We start from the raw sequence: 17,379 nt of genomic DNA on the forward strand, positions 1-17,379 counted from the left end.
TGGAGTGATTGGGTCGGAAGGCGAACTGGGATGACTGCTCGTCTGGGATGACTTGCAGTTCTTGGGAGTGGGTTCTTAGAAGAGTTAGGATAATTTTTTCTACCACTTTGCTCATAGCCGAGAGCAGGCTATTGGGCCGGTAGTTGGATGGGATGGTGTGATCTTTGTTGGGTTTTGGGATAAGGATTATGTTTGCTGTTTTCCAGCGGGTAGGCACCAGTCCACCGAGTCATTTGGCTGGATGGTCGCCTATAACCTTCCGCGATGATGACGCCCTCTGCGGGATTAGACAGGCCGGCGAAAAAAGATTTAGAGTATACCTTAGAAGTGACAAGAAGAGCGCCAGAAGAGGCCCCCTGCCAGCTGAGGCAAACCCTGACAGGAGGAGATTCTACAAAAATAACGGCGCTTCAACTGGATCACTACTAAATTTACTAGACAACTTCAATTTCACTTTTCGTATTCTAATTGCCATAGAACTACTCCTATAGTGTTCTCTCGGGAATGCCTAAACTGTTCCTGAGGTTTTTCGTCAATTGGAAAGCAGCTTATTAGCTTATACTTTTTAATTCTTCCATCATAGCACAATTTTACTCTCCGTTACCGTAGTTGTCCGTTCTAAGTGACCCAGCGCGCTTGATTTTGCCTTTTTAAATGTTGATCATGGCGGATGTATGTACTTAGCGTGCTTTATAAAATTAAGTGTTTTAAATTCTATGCATTACTTAGTTAGTCTTATGCGTTTGTGTTAATTTTAATATAGTGAGAATAAATTAATTATATCTGTTTAGTGTTTGAATTTCTAAAGAAAAATAACTCGGTGAAACTTGTTCCAAAATGTTAAAAATGAATGGTGATCGTGTATCTTCCCAAGCGATGAATATGCTGCTTTTCACTAGTAAGTAATTCAAGATCTCTCTTTATTTAATAAGTATATATTGTATGAAAAGGTGATAGGTAAGGACATCAAAGTACTTAGGGATAAAATGATTAACATGACCATAAAAAAAAACATGTATAATTTGGTTCGACTAATCTCCGTTACTCAAAACAAAAAAATTATCAGTGCCTAAAACAGTATACCTACTACTTTGGCCATCTATCGGATTTCCACCTTATATGGACGAGAAACTATCAAATTGTCAAAATAGCTTGCTTGCTCCGGTGCATTTTTAATTATTTGTATAAAAAAAATTCTAGTACTTTTGATACAGTTGAGAAACAGTTTATACCTAGATGCACTGATATCAGAATGAATTATAAGAGGATAGGTTAAATAAAAACAAATTTATATACATAGCCATTTATGACATTCATAAAATATTTTTACAATATATAAACCATTGCCTTTGTATAAAAACAATGTCATTAAGTATCTATATAAATCAAGTACCTCAATAAAAAATCTATGTACAAACAAAAAAATAATTTATACAATTAACAACGTTTTATGATCACAACGTCACGTGATGAGAAGATATTTTTTATAAGTCTGGCAGTTGCAAAAATATATAGAATAAATTTTAAGAACTAATATATTGTACATTTGTTTTAGAGTATTTTTTAAATTTGTTAAAGAAAGGCAATGCGTAATAACCACAATCATACTAAAAAAAAACTATCAAAATAAAAACGAAAGAATCTGCATAAATTTGTATCTTAAGAATGTAACTGCTTCATTATAAAAGTTCTTTCCCAAAATTATCACTGACGAAACAATCGAGATGTCATAATTTTGGGATCCCATTTTGTGTAAAACACACACAGTGATGGTTCGAAATAGTCCAGCTTGAAAAGTTTCTAAAATGCAGTCTATAAGAACCCAAAAATGTTACTATAAATAATATTTATAAGGTGAAGCTCTTTTAAATAAAATTGTAACCTATTTAAATTTAAACTGTATCTACTTAGTTGTTATGTTCGTGAGTTCTGGTTGTATAGCCTGGCGGCCACTGCCGCCACTAGAGCTGCTCCACGACCGCTGCCGTCCTCGGACAACATGAGGTCGAACTGGAAAATGGATGTAATTTTAAATAGATATAAAAAACACAGGGTGTTATGATATTCTTGCTATCGGATAGTCCTACGACCATGTTTAGGAGAAAAAAACTATACTCTGGGTTAGTAACGCTTGAATGCACAAGGACTTTTAAAGAGCAAAAATAGAAAAACTGCCCCAATAACAAAGTTTTTGACTAATTTGAAAATATGTTAAATCAGGAACATTTGTTCAAACATTGTCTTATGTGGGCAAAAAAACAAACAGCCAATACTTTGTATATAATGATTTACTTTATTTTTAATTATTTATCAAATTTTTGGATTATTATGGCTTTTTGCTTTTAAATGATCTATGTCATAATCTCCTGAAGCTGTGATATGGACTTAAAAAACATCTAGTTTTATTCAATTTAATTTTTTTCCGCTAAATTGTGAGGTTAGAATATTCTACACATTTTCAATCTGTGCACAGCAAAAGGGATGTTTAAAAGACTGACATTATAAAGTGGAACATACCTCAATACTGGGATCACACAGTTCCTTAATTTTTTCCATCATTAAATTGTGAAAGTGTGGGTGGAACCTGTAGACAGACCCATCAATGCCAATCGTGACTTTCTTCTCGCCAATTTTATTCAATAATGTTGCTAAACCCGCCGACACGAGATGTGCAGATCTCCTCGATATACATTCACATATGTACCTGATGTTAATGTAATCTTGTTCTGATGCATGCTTCAGTCCTAAAATGAAAATACTAATGAACTTTCCGCTCTGACTCCAGGTCAAAAAAGCATCTGTAGTAGATAATTACCTAATTCTTCACATATTTCTCTAAGGTTGTTAAAGACGCCTGGTGGATCACTTTCGATTTCCGATACGTACTTCGTGTAGAACCTGCCCCTTTCAAACAACATGTCAGAGCCTTTTCCCCCAAATAACAGACCTTCTTTGGTAAACCTTTCAAGTGCTAACCGGACCAATTCGCCCATATACATACCAGATATCATCTTTTCATGCCTGAAAAAATAAGAAGACACATTGTAAGAAAACCACGTGCATTGAGGGTATATGTGCTCAAGTTAAGGATTGTACTTACTTTTGTTTGCCAGGGTTGATGGAGTTTTTATCGACATCTTCATCGTACTCGCATCTAACAAAGTCTAACGCTCCGTCATCACCAAAAGCGCCCCACTCCAAATTAATAGAAACTTTTCCCGATCCCATATCCACATCATCCCACATCTCTGCATTCTCTTGTCGTTCCACATAACAGGCGTTACTTCCGGTACCTATCGAAATTAAAATTCACTGATTAGTTCCACTATTAGGTACGATTTGCATTATAATTTTTATAGTGAATACTTGATTTTATACTAAAATTTAAGTGTTTTTATTTTTTCCTGAAAGTTAGACTGCAATATTTTACAGAAAGTAAGAAAAAAAGTTTATATAAATAGGTGGTGAAGCCACAAGCTGTTAAAAGTGAGTATCTGAAAGTAGGTTTTTCTAGACATCTATAAAAAACAAACAAACTGATAAGTGGATTTTTATTAGTTTTTCAATCTAACGGATGAATAATTTAATGAAGGCCTAAATTTTGCTAGTTTTTTTACAAGGAATTATTAAAAAATTTTTGGAAAAATTTATAGTAAAAATGTTCTTGTCATTCCGAGTAAAATAGTTTAAAAAATTTTTTCAGTCATGAAGAACCACACGTCAAAAATATAGAATAATAGACAAAAATGAAGTTAAAGAAAATCACTAAGATAAGAGTACAATAGAGTGTTTGCCACCTTTTCAGATATTACCATAACATATTTTTTAATTTTTGTATGGAATCTTAATTGGCAATTTAAAAAATATAAAATGATACGAAATTTGCAGATGGTGTGAAAACTATGTTTTAATTGCTCAGTCTATTAATTATACACCACTGTCTTCCTTCTTTTATTTAGTAACAAAGGGACAGAGAAGATGAGTTGCCTAAATAAAAAGTTTTCTGTAATAACATGTCCATAGCATAGTATAGTATGTCAAAAGGTTGACGACAATGGTATTATAGGATTTGAACAGAAACTTTTAAAAAATACGAGTTATTAGCAAAATTGCTCGTACAGCTGGCACTTTCATCGTACAATAGTATTCTGGACAAATTAGTTTTAAGAATTTTTAAATTATCTCAACAAATACAGTATTTATTAATAGTTTTCAAAGCCTATTATTTAACTGAATGTTTACATATTCTGCTTCAAATAGTTTGGATGTGTCTGTTTTTAACATTGTGAACCTCCAATATTAAATTATACCCACTATTAAATTATATAATTCAATGCTGTCATGTAATTCTTTCCCACAGTATCATTAGCTAAAACAGTTTATTTCACCTAGTGCGATAGTGCGACATTAACCATGCTTTCATGGTACCTACCTACAGATTACAAGGTCATTTTTTAACAGTAGTTACAAAGCAATGCTTTGTGCCCGTAACCACTGAACATTGACAACTAAGATATGACATATACTTTGTAGGTTATATCACATCCATACTCAAACCTTTTTATTCAATTGTTTTTCCAAAACTCATGATTTATGAATTGTTAATTTATTGTAACACCTTAAATCATCATTTTTCAGAATGAGTTTCAACTGTTTGAAAATCATCTCATCAAAGCATGTATAGCACAAATTTTGTTACACTTGTTATATTTAAATTACTTTTATTTCAAAATGGTATTTGTCGAAATAGTACAAGAGTGTCTTTTTGCTGTAAAATTGTCCAAAATCTTTCAAACAGTTTTGAAAAGTCTGCATAGAAAAAAGTTTAGTGCAATATTTATCCGCAAATACTTTCAGAGGCCCCTGAATCAAATTTAGAAATTATTTTTTAACAGTTAGATTTGTGAAACACCTTACATTCATATAAACTTCTTTTATTTTTGAGAGAATGTAAAACATTGCAACCTTTATTTAATTTCAAACTAAGATTCACTACCAAAATTATTGACTTGAGAGTAAATTATACCGTTCTACTTGTTATTTATATTTATCATAAAGTTGCATTCTAAATACATGCTGAAATACAAGCGATAGCTATTTGAAAAAGATTTTTTTAAAACAAAAGAAATAAGCAAGAATGTGATTTACAAAAGCAGATGTTTTTGTGTATTTAAAAAAATTGTTATAAAAAAATAAATGTACATTTTGGTATATTTTTTAGATATGTTTTTTACTTTTATTACTCCATTCACCTATTTTGAAATCTGTTTAAATCATACATAATTTGAGCTACATTAATTATTCTCTATGTGTATATAGTAATATGTATAGTATAGGAGTACGGTTACCACTGTCCACCACCAGTTAAAACTCAACACCTACCAACTATAAGCCCAATCCTCGTATTGTGATTTTTCCAAGCACAAGACATTAGGGTCCCGGTGGTATCATTTAAAATCGCACAAACCTGAATTTGCACGTCCTATAAATAAAAAGATAAAAAGACATGCATTAAAATGAGAGCCAAAATCAACTATGAAGCGTATGGGGAGGAAATGTAGGCATAATTTAAATTTAAAATAGGATGATTTAAACAATTTCAATGATCAATTAGGCGTCGATGTCCAAAACAATAATTACTGCTGTGATAAAGGACATTACTTATACCATCAATAAATTTTTTAAATTTTTTTGGTACGTAATAGTAACGCAATTAAGAAATCAATGAGAAAAAATTTACAAATAATAAATTTGTATAATTCTGTAATAGCCAACACTAATATTGTTTCTGTAGATTCAAATTTCTACCAAGTTTTGTTAAGGATTATGCAATAAATTATGGTTAAAAGGGGACAGTTGCAGATTGAAACGTAGAAGAGAATGAAGGATGCGATTTGGTGCACTAATAATTAATATTACAACCATATCCAGTCATGCGCCGCAAGTTGCATCTAAAGTTTAAAATGCATTTACTCCTCTGTTGTACGGATAAACTCACCAGCGATTACACCTATGCGGCATCTGGGATTTAACCAGGCACAGGACATTAGTGTGCCTGTGGAGTCGTTTAATATCGCCATGACTGATATGGAAAAGTCCTGAAATTCAGTTCAGACCCATTGTTCACAAATGAGCTTTCGTGAGATATAAACAGTCAGAAAAATTGAATAAAAATTAACAATGAAATGTGTTCTTTTACCGATAATTTTATATGGAATATAATTCCATATCTCATCCACGAATTGTGTTTTACTTTTTACGTTTAGGTGCATGCATTTTTGAAAATCCATGAGAAAATGTCATTCTTTATACAAATTCTTGCTTGTCCGTAAAGATCTAAAAATGTTACTTCTTCCTTAATTTTATGTGTAAATTTTTTGAAAAATTTAAAAGCGCCTAAGCAAAGTACTCCAATCTTTTCAAATGTCAAATAGTGTCACGAGATATTGTAGATATTGTTAGTAATTCCAAGAAAGTTGTAAATAATTATAACATATGAAACAGTATTGCTTTTCTTGATATTTCCTAAAGGGTGTTTTAATTTAGGGAAACATCTAGAAGGTTATAATACCAAGGATTTCAGAATAACTCAACAATACATCCATAATTTAATAAAGGAACAGGAAATGCAGTAAAATTTTATAACCTCCTAGAAGCCCCTGTCTGAATTCATAAGCTTTTAATTAATTATCATTTTTGTTAAATCTGAATTAATTATACGAATCATGACTTGTGTCCAAGCCATTGGTAGTTTCTAAGTGATATGAAATGAGGTACATTATTTCTTTTACAAAACCCCGTCAATCAAGAAAGTAGTAATATTTTTAAGTTTGAGAAGAAGCAGGAATTTTTATAAAGATGACATTTTCTCATTACAAATAATAAATAGAAGAAAAATATCTTGAAGAACAATTTTATATTTTAAAAAAAATATATTTTGTAATTTATTGCAAATAATTTTACAATATTATATAGTGTTTTAATTTTAGTTGGGAATTTTTATGTAGCACAATAAAAGCAAAATATTTATTGCAATGTTTACTTTGACATTACCGCAGCACTGATTCATCTTATGCAAGGGAGCATTTTTTTATCAAGCATTGCAATAAAATAAATGCAGTGATATAAAACTTTCGAATAAGGTTCCCACTATCTTGTAAGCTATATATTTTTTTCTGTTTCACAATTATGTATCCTTTTAAATTCATATAAACACTATAATAGCAATGCTTCTTATGATTACTTTGTTGCACAAAAAATATTAATCTTTGAATTAACTATAGTAGCTCTTTTCTATTATTTTCAAACTTACAGCCTATCCTAACTATTCTAATGGTTCTTTCCATAGCTTGGATTTTTCTTTTTTTTTTGCATTTATTTTCATATAAGTAAAAGTAAGGGAACAAATAAATTTAATCCTACTTACACCTCTCCTGTCGATGGCTTCGTTTAACATTTGTACCACATCATTTCCCACTACATTAGAACAGTTGAAGCCCTTGGTCCATCTTTCCAAGATGCCTTTGGTTAGACCTTTCTGTGCTAGAGGGAAACTGAAAGTGAAACCTAGGGGTAGTCTTTGATCGGCCACTTGTTCTTCTTTGACGAAGATCGCCAGACATTCTGCAATGTGATCGAATAGCTGTTCACCAGAGCCCAGCATTATGTGCTGCGGTATGGCAAAGATCTTGGACTTCATTTCAAAGTGTTCACCACTGAGTTCGATCAGCAGCACTCTGAAGTTGGTCCCCCCAAGGTCGAGGGCCAGAAATTTCCCGGTTTCTGAAAAGAAACGATTTGTTTTAGAACGTCGTTGCTTCTGTTGTACTTCTGATCAACAAAGGGTGGTCTATAGTTATGTACATACAGGGTGTCCTAGAATTATGTGCCCAAATTTGAATCACTCTGTTATCTAAGCAAAAGCTCTATGTATTTTTATCTAGTAACTTTTTTTTAGAAAACCTCTTGTTTTTTAAGATATAAGTATACTTCTTAAAAATTTAAAATTTTTGTTAACAGCCACTGGTAAAAAAAAATCTATTCACTTGATTGATTTAATAATAAAGAAACAGAGGAAAAAAATTCATAAAACATTTGCATTGTTCATTTTAATCCTTAATCCATATTGTAACTTGTTAGCGTTATTTTAAGGGATATAAAATACCAAACAAGAATGTGAGATTTCAAAATTTATTAGACGACAGTTACTATTTTTGATAAGCTAAATACTTCGCTAAAATTTTGGCCCTTATTTCTAGGGCACCCTGTATATTTAGAGGTTTAAATTTTACTTTAGTAACTTTTTGAGAGAATTACATTCAAATTCTTTTATTATGTACATAATACAGTGTACATAATAGTTCCAGTAATCTTTCACAGATATTACATTATGTTTGTTACAATTAAAAAATAATAATTTTGTTAATATAAAATTATTATTATTATTATTATTATTATTATTAATTTTAATTAGTTACATGTTACTGGTGGCATAAATATGGTATAAAATTTTTTGTTGTGCATTTATCAACAACAATAATGCAAACAATATTATGAAGATATTTTGCTCGACTACAAAATGTTTACTTTTTAGAATATATAAAAAATAAAATAAAACGTGTGTTTTGTCAAGCAGTAACTTGAAAAGTTAGATTTATTTTTGGAAGGGTTGGGGTTTTTTTGACTTTCAATTAGTGCTTACTAATTTTATTCAAATTTAAGTAAGTTTTCATCATTTTTTGTTCAAACTGGATAAATACAGAACAAAGAGGTTTAGATAATATATACCCCACCAGTGAGGTATTTTTTGATATCATTCTAAAAAACATCTCTTTAAATTTTTTATTTTATATGCTGACAAAATTGTTTTTTTATTTTAATTTTAAGATCCTGTAGACTGCTAGAAGCAACATTTTGGTTAAGGCATGTTTACTAGTAAGCCTTGATCCATTCTTTACAAAACACTATAAATCCTGACACTCTTGTCTATGGCTGATACTACTACTTCAATTACCTACTTTTATCTATTTATGAGAATATGTTTTTGTAGCAAACTTTACAAAGTCGCCGGAACATATTTTCTTCACAAGAAATACAAGTGCTTGTGCTTATAGAACAGATACAGCTATTTCTGACCTGTGTGTCTCAGCAGCATTTACCTTTTGCCTTTTTTACCTTTGTGCCTTTACTCTTAAATAGAGGCCAATAAATGAAAAAATTGTTTACTTAAAACTTGACAAATATATTTGTTAAACGAATAATATCTGTATTTACAGGCAAATATATACTGATTGGTGTTGTAAACTATTAGATATACTAACCCTTCAAAGCATTTTTCATTTCAAATCGGCAAAATCACTATTTTCGTACAGCTTTTTTACCCGTATGGGACCTCAAATTGACAAAAGTTTAGCGTATGGTCGCTTTCACTGACTGACCTACACGTATTTTTTGTAAAGGCGTGTTTACACGACGCAAACATACAGGAAAAACTTGAAGTGTTATTCTATGAAGTTGACTTCTAACGAGCTTGAAATATGTAGACTTGTCATTAAACCGCACAAAAATGTATAATTTAAAGAAATATGTTTTAAAATATTTATTATCAAGTGCTTCAAGTAAGCACAAAGTTTCAATATTTTTCAGTTAGTAGATACATGCAAAACGCTTTGGCAACAAATGTAGCCAAATGCAAGTAAATATTAGTGATTCTAAAGGCATTTTTATATAAACTGATATTTAAGTCGCAACTGAAATCAAGTCATAAAACGTGTGTAATCTGCAATTACGGTAATTAAATTTTCCCAATACCTGACAGTACAAGACCAATAGCTGAACGGTTTAAATAAATCCCCGAACAATTCATACTGTAATAACGTTATCTAAGCCTTGAAATTGCCAAATTAACAAACACTCATAAAAATCTTTGCCTGAAACTCATTGTTCGATAAATGCAGCAATTAAACCTCAGAAATTCTTTCGTCGAAACAGTTAAATTTGATAAGGATTTCGAATAAAATAAATCCACAAATTTTATTGTAATCTCGGAGCTTTAAAAAAATCTTTTTTGAAATTTTACTAATTTCACTCTCACAATCAATGTTCTTAACCCTTTGGCTTATTATTTTAATTCACTTTGGCGTATCAATAATAGTACTGCCTACACATGTTACAAATGTTATTCAGAAAACAGAAAACGGAAAAAAACTGATTCAGAAAATTTGTCAGGTGCGGAGCACCCGCAAGAATTATTATCAGTTTTGTTAGAAAGTATTTCTTTTAATATATACATAGTACATACATATATTTATATTTTCACTTGTTATTCCATAGAAGTTTATTTTTTGTTAAAATTATTAACTGTTAAATTTTTGAAATTTGTATCGAAACAGTAATAAAGTTTATTTATTTTGACAAGTTTAATTAATTTCGATATATTTTTTAAAAAGTTTTTCATAAAATCTAATTTGGAGAAATACGTATTTTAAATCTTTTACCTCGTGTTATTTCAAATGACGACTCATTTCTCTTGCTTTTTAATGTTATCTGGCAAAAATGCTTATAGGGCAACCGAGCACCCGACAAAAGTTTTAAAAGTCGGCGCCTATGGTTTGGAATAATGTTGATGCTTTCTAAAATATGTTTTAATCAATAAAGAGTCCTTCCAACTTTTTAAATACATCAGAAACGGAAAGTAGGTTAAAAAAATGAGATCGTATATTTTCCTTTTTCATTTCGACTTAAAAAATTAAAATATGACGTCATTAAGCGAAAATCTGAAATTCAATGTTAACTGTAGTAAATTTTAGAATATGTATTTTAGTTTATTGCATTGGCAACATGAGAACAATTCCTACAGTGTTGCCACTGTTGCACTGTTGCCACATTCATCTACTAAATGACAGACACGGCTAACAGCAGCAGCAGCAGAATCGTCTGTTAAATTTGGCAAATACCGCCAGACACTTGAATTGTTAATTATGTTTCTAGTTATCAAAATTTTAAAATAATATTGCAATTGGTATTTTAGATCTATAAAATACTTTTACAAGGATGTTTTGTTTTCTATGGATGGAAATATCGTTTAATTTGTGACGAATTGTTCATTCTGGCAAAGGCGGTTGCCTCCCACTTTCTTCAATTATCGAAGATTTAAAAAATAGATATCCTGTCATGAGAAATTAAATTAACCATTTCTGAAACACATATATCTATAAAGAGTATAGTATAACTTTCTGCAATACAATTGAAATTAAAATAACAAATTCAGTAATATCTTCTGAAATCAAATTGACCCTTGCAACACGCCTATAAATTGATTTACCTGGATTAAACTATTAAAAAATAAGCAGAAATTCTGAAAGTGGAGGACCTTTAAAGCTTATTTTTTTGTAGCGCTGAAAATTTATTACATCTTTCTACCGCTGCTTTTATAGTTTTTTAACATGGCGATTTCGCGGTATTTTACATAACTATATATAAAACATGATAATTGCTGTCCTTGGACGTGACGCGAATACAGACCGACCCGCTAATATTCTTGCAATCTCGACGTATCCGACTGTGACGCAAACTATTTTATATATTTAGGAATCATGTTCAAGGCGCTGAATGTGTAACTGGTTCAATCTTTAATCGTTTCCATATTAATTTACTACGTTTTTGTTCAAGCCAGAGCAAAGATGCTGCCCTGACGGTATTTTTTTTACCAACCCATTAAAATAATAAACTGGAGTAGGTATACACATACACTTCAATCCCACTTCTGATAAACAAAGTGAATAATTTATATAAATTTTTAGATATTTATTTTTCTGTATAACATCTCGAAATGTCATTAAATATATACGGTATCCCACTTAAGAAGCATTCTTCCATTGCTCTGGTAATATCACTAATTCAAAATTAAGTTAGGTAACGCCCATAATACATTGGATAATGGATATATATAATCTAAAATAAAACAGTTATTTGTGTTACAAGAGCTATGGAAACATATGTTTTAAATGGGATACCCTGTATATTTAATAGGTATCTCAATGGGATACCCTGTATTAGATACTAAAACTTCAAAACATTCGTACGTGTTTGTTTTTAATATTTCAGTTTCGATACGTTTTTTATTAATCAGATATTTTTACAGTAACCCTAGCATGCTTTTGATGTAATTCTGGGAAAACCACTGCATTTGCTTTAATCTTTATTAAAATTGAATTGCCACCGAAGTTGATAAACGAGCATTAAAAATAGAAAGAGAAGTCCGCTGGGTTACTTTGGTATTTCGGAGAATTGAAAACGACAACAGCATATAAAGTTGTGAACTAATGCATATGTAGGTCGTGCTTTTCGTTGCAAATTATGCTACACATATTCAAATGCAATAAAATAAAACATTTCGGTCACGATAATATATACAGGGCGTTTTTAAGTCTAATTTTAAGAGGTTGTTTCTAGGATATAATATACATATTGATTTAAAGAAATCGCAACTGTCCGTGGAAATACAATATCAGTTGTCTCCGTATAGGTAAATGAAACTTGGGCTAACAATTTATCTAAAATCACTTTGTTGGTCAATCAATAATGGAGAGAGTAAAATATACCTTCAACCCTATGTCTCGGAAACCAGCGGTTGTTGACCTTCAATTTATAAAAAAAACCTCATGAAGTCATGAAAGACTTGGAATAACTATTTCTTCATCCAAATAAATTTTAGTACCTAGTTATGTTACTGTAACATTATTTTTAAATATGCATATAATGGTATCTATTTTTAGCTGTACCTGTGCCATTTGGTAAATCTTGCACATAGGTGGGAAAACATTTGACAATGGAATCAGCGTGGGTCTCCCTCTTCAAACCCCTGTGGACGTTGTCCAGGAAAATCTCCATGATTTTCCGGAGTTTGTCATTGTCCAGGACTAGCTCACGGCATTTGTCGCGGATCTGAAACAAATGAATTGCATGTAGAAACCTTCACAAGATAGATTTTTTAATGTGATCAATTTTCATCATGCCATGTGAAAATAAACTGAAGTATTTCTGTTGTATAGTTGAATCTTTGACGTTTGTAAATTTTGGTGGTCGAGTTTGTAATCTTTCACAGACATTGAGAAAATAGATTTTGTGTATAAAATTATCAGCACTCGACAGCAAGGATCAAAATAATAAATTGTGATGCTTTAATTTCGCTTGTTTCATCTTGTTTTTATCAGAGTTTAAAAAGTTTCCAATCGTAGTATCGATCGGTATCGATTTCCTCTAACGCCTTGAAATCGAAAACAACTTGTCGAAAAAAAAGGAAATAAACAGAAAAATCTGGAGTTAGAATTACGTGACCATACTTCGCACTTCAATTTAGCGATAAATATATTTCATACCTCCATTGTGTCAATGTTATCAGTTGCAAAACGTACAAAATCCCCATTGTATTGCAATCGTTAATAAGTCAACTTTGAAGGCTCATAAAGGATCGAATACTGGATAGATAGAGATGTTTATTTATAGATATTAAGTCTGCGGGAATCTATTATTAGTATGTAAATGTTTGGTAAGCAGACGGAGTGTAGATCTGAATTAATACTTATTTACAAGTTCAAATATTTCAAGTTTATTAGGAATTAGGTAAAATATTGACAGACTTCAATTTTTATTTGTCAGCTTATAAAAATAGTCTAAATCTTATACTATTTTCCTTTATGGCTGGTTCATATTAGAGCGAATGCAAATATGTTCTTATTTCGCAATATAAGTGTTCGATAAAATTTTGCTCGCATAAAACGAAGTATTACAGAACAATTTTGGGGAATTTTTACAAATTTTATTTTTTGTGTTGCACTACACGTTAAATGTTAGATGCAACAATATGAATAGTAATAAACTCGATAGGGAAGAATACGACATATAAACCCACTGTCATCTGATAGTTCTGAGTTCTGTCACAAATCAACGAAATTTGTAAAATTTTCTTTGGAATTTGCCTCCGTTGCCTTGATTCGCAAGACACCGCGATTTTTTGACAAGATGATTGTAATTGCATATGTGACATTTCCGTTGCGTTCTTTTTCCATCAATTATAACCACAATTTTGTTATTTTACTTGTATTCCAAAAAAAAGTTCCGATTTAAACATAATAACAGTATACAGAGTGCAACCAAAATAATTATCCAAATTTTAATACTATAATGAAAAAATTGCTATAACATGCTTCAGTTTTTTACACATGCTAATTTCGTTTCATATTGAAGTAATTACTGCTCAAAGTGTCATCAAATCAAGTTAAAATTGAAATAATTATAAAGATTATTAAAGTAATCGTGTTATCTGTGAACGAAAAAATGAACGAAAAAAATTATTTATACAGATGGCTTCTTCACTCAACGACTTTTCGCAACTGGAAATAAACCATATTATGGTATTGGTAATTTTGGCCAAATGTTTACTTATATGAAAATATATAAAAAATTAATATATTTACTACTGCTGTTTTTTCAAACTGCATCGCAAGTTAAATCACTTCAATTTACTGCGAACGTTCACAAAACTATGACCATTGCGTACTGCTGCTGCACCTGTCAAATCCGAAACGTTGCAACTAGCGATAGCGATTGTTGTGGTGGGGAAACCGTAAGTATACCTACTGTTATTGGTATTTCGCACTATTACGACAGCGATTTTTATTTAACAAAGTTACGTACATGTATTATAATTTCTAACATCGTTTCCTGCTTCCGTTATTAAACGTAGAAGTTTCAAAATATTTAAGGTTATTTGGGGTCCAGGGGGTGTGGAAATAAAATTTAATATTCATTTTAGGATACAGGTTCTTCGAGATTGAATTAATTATTTATCGACAAGGTTCGCTATGATTTGCGATCAAATAAATGGCAACCGAGCCCTACTTGATTTCAAGGAAAGCGGAAAATAATATCAAGATATTAATTTTTGCTGTGTACTTCTAGAAATTACATGCTGAAATAAACATTACGCGCTCGTATCACCTTTACAATTTTTTCAAACAAAAAAACATTTAAAAATATTTCATTTTTACAGGTTGAAGCACTCGCGTTGCCAATTAGCATACTACTTAAATATATGTAAATTTATTTCACCTCCATTACATACGGTTTTTTATCATTTAAACAAACAGTCTGTAACGTCAGAGGCACTCGAATCTGACGTAAATAGTATCTCCAGTTTCACCACACTCGCCTCCAATCCACACCTTCGGGTCGGATTTTCAAACGAAACGTTTTTAATTGACTTTGATATCCTCCATCTGCATGTAACCGACACTCAAGGTTTCTAATAATTTTAAAAATAGCCCCGTGAACATCCTGCCCTGCCATGTGTTCGAGAACGCTCTTGAACAGGCCGTTTCTCTACTCGATCGATAGCGGCTAACACACCCCCAGTTTCGGCCAACCCCGTGATGAGGGCGAAAAACGCCGTTTATAAAGAAAAAAACATAAACATACCAATGGGGTAGCCTGTACGTGCCTCTTGTAGCCCATTTCTAGCCGTTACACACCGTCTAAATCTCTGTGCACCACGTCAAAACTGATAAAAAGTAACCACACTTCGAACAACAGTATTCCGTCGAGAACTCGAATGCTGAATGTTGCGCGTCCTGAATGCCAGTCGGAATCATTCAATAAGTGAGAGCGGCGTGGGGCCTCGCCCCCCTCCCTCCTGTCGAGCCTCTCGACCGGCGACGCCCATTGGCCGCGCCGAGAGGTGTGTTACGTCTGCATGTGTGATGTCACGTCCTTTCCGCGGCTTGGTACGATATGTGGCAACTTTTTGGGAACCGCGAGGTAGGTTCAGGCCCTGGATCTTACGAAACAGGGAATTTATTAGATACGAAAAGCCCCACTGGCCCCTACTCGCTTGCAACCTTGCGAAAGCCCAGGTAAACGATTCGTTTTACAAATGTAAAATGTAATAATATTGAATCAGTTTGTTGCAATCCTCCTAGGATTAACTTGAATAAAAGCAAAACCGTTTTCTTCTTCACGAGAACGAATTTTGACATCTTAAATCATTATTCTGGAAAAATCTTCGAGATTTTTCGATATCGTTTCGACACGTACTCGTAACTGTTTCCTGAATTGGCAGTGGAACACCTGCGTTGTACTGAGTTGTTAATCTTTGTCATTGCTAAAATATATTACATCACTATTACTTATTTATTTGCAAATAAATATTAGAACAAGAGTTGTCTATAAGAAGAACATACTACTGAATATTGTTTAACATCAGGATTTAATATTTAACAAGATCCACATTCGACGCCAAATATATGCAAAATCTGACCGTCGGAGACCCGTCCATTAATTATAAATGTATATAATTTATCTGCTGGACTGCTGGCATATTATCCTCATTGCTATCCTCATCTTCATCGTCATCGTCATCATCCTCTTCATAATCTTTATTAGCACTACATCAGCTTTATCATTATCTTCATCACCTTCTAGTTCGATTCGCAGTTGTTGTATTTCAAAGGAAAAACATATTTTGTTTTATTTGCAAAACGAAATACTTTCCAGATATTTTTTTAATGTAAAAACACTATTCCCTTCACAAAACAATATAAAAATTGTATTGCAAATACGATTCTAAATATAATGTAATATTTAGAAATAAAAAAAATCCTTCGTAGAGAAATATAACATTTTATGAGAGACAGCAGGAGGCGAATTTCTACACCACTGATTTTTTTGAAATTTAAATTATTACCTATACATACATAATTAAATAGTTATTTTTGTATCTAGAATGCGAAATGGTAGTACTTTTGAGTTTAAGAATGGAAGTTGATTTGCTAGCGCTTATACTAGATTGCCTACAACGAATTTAAAGGCTGGTGTAGTTCGAAGAAAATTCAAAAAGTGTCTGAAGCGGTTTTACTGGCATATTTCGAACATAAAATTAATAAAATTAAACCTTCATTGTTATGGTCAGTATATTCCATGTTAAAAAGTACACTGAATACCAAAAAAAATGTAAATATCAGAATATTTCCAAAACTAATACCATATTTATAAAGGAAATTCGAAAAAGTCCAGAATTTTAACGAAAGAGATGAGTTAGATGAGATAAAGATCGATGATATAGAAGACAAAGATTCAATTATTATTATAAGAATTCCCGATTCCAAAACTCATACTCCGAGATGTTTTGTGATTTCAAGTCCAGACCAAATGAATGTATACTGCAAATACTGTGCTTTACGTCCAGCAATTACTACAAGTCGGAAGATTTTTTGTAAAGTATGTCAGGGAAAAATGTGTTAACCAAGTGGTTGGCGTCAAAAAATAAGGAACTTATGTCAATTTGCCTCATCCGGAAACTTGTACAAGACACTGCTTTCGACG

The 17,379-nt window shown here is 31.8% G+C and overlaps 1 protein-coding gene across 5 annotated transcripts in view; it reads right to left on the reverse strand.

The window, feature by feature from the left end:
* Positions 1-1,293: 1,293 nt before the first annotated feature.
* LOC108916327 (hexokinase type 2) overlaps positions 1,294-17,379 on the reverse strand; it is a 65,227-nt gene continuing 49,141 nt past the window's right edge. For 2 of the 5 annotated variants that reach the window (XM_018722547.2, XM_018722549.1), the window contains exons 2-8: positions 12,783-12,945; positions 7,427-7,782; positions 5,383-5,482; positions 3,101-3,293; positions 2,816-3,021; positions 2,518-2,744; positions 1,294-2,010 (exon numbers count right to left, since the gene is read on the reverse strand). In XM_018722547.2, the coding sequence (XP_018578063.1) occupies positions 1,915-2,010; positions 2,518-2,744; positions 2,816-3,021; positions 3,101-3,293; positions 5,383-5,482; positions 7,427-7,782; positions 12,783-12,945 (1,341 nt within the window). In that variant the 3' untranslated portion in view covers positions 1,294-1,914. Of the gene's footprint in view, positions 2,011-2,517; positions 2,745-2,815; positions 3,022-3,100; positions 3,294-5,382; positions 5,483-5,998; positions 6,099-7,426; positions 7,783-12,782; positions 12,946-14,477; positions 14,556-15,477; positions 15,641-17,379 lie in introns of those variants that run through there. The other 3 variants (XM_018722550.2, XM_018722551.1, XM_018722548.2) reach the window with 3 other exon arrangements.

The sequence above is a fragment of the Anoplophora glabripennis genome, unplaced genomic scaffold, assembly GCF_000390285.2.
Source record: "Anoplophora glabripennis isolate ALB-LARVAE unplaced genomic scaffold, Agla_2.0 scaffold1432, whole genome shotgun sequence".
NCBI lineage: Eukaryota > Metazoa > Arthropoda > Insecta > Coleoptera > Cerambycidae > Anoplophora > Anoplophora glabripennis.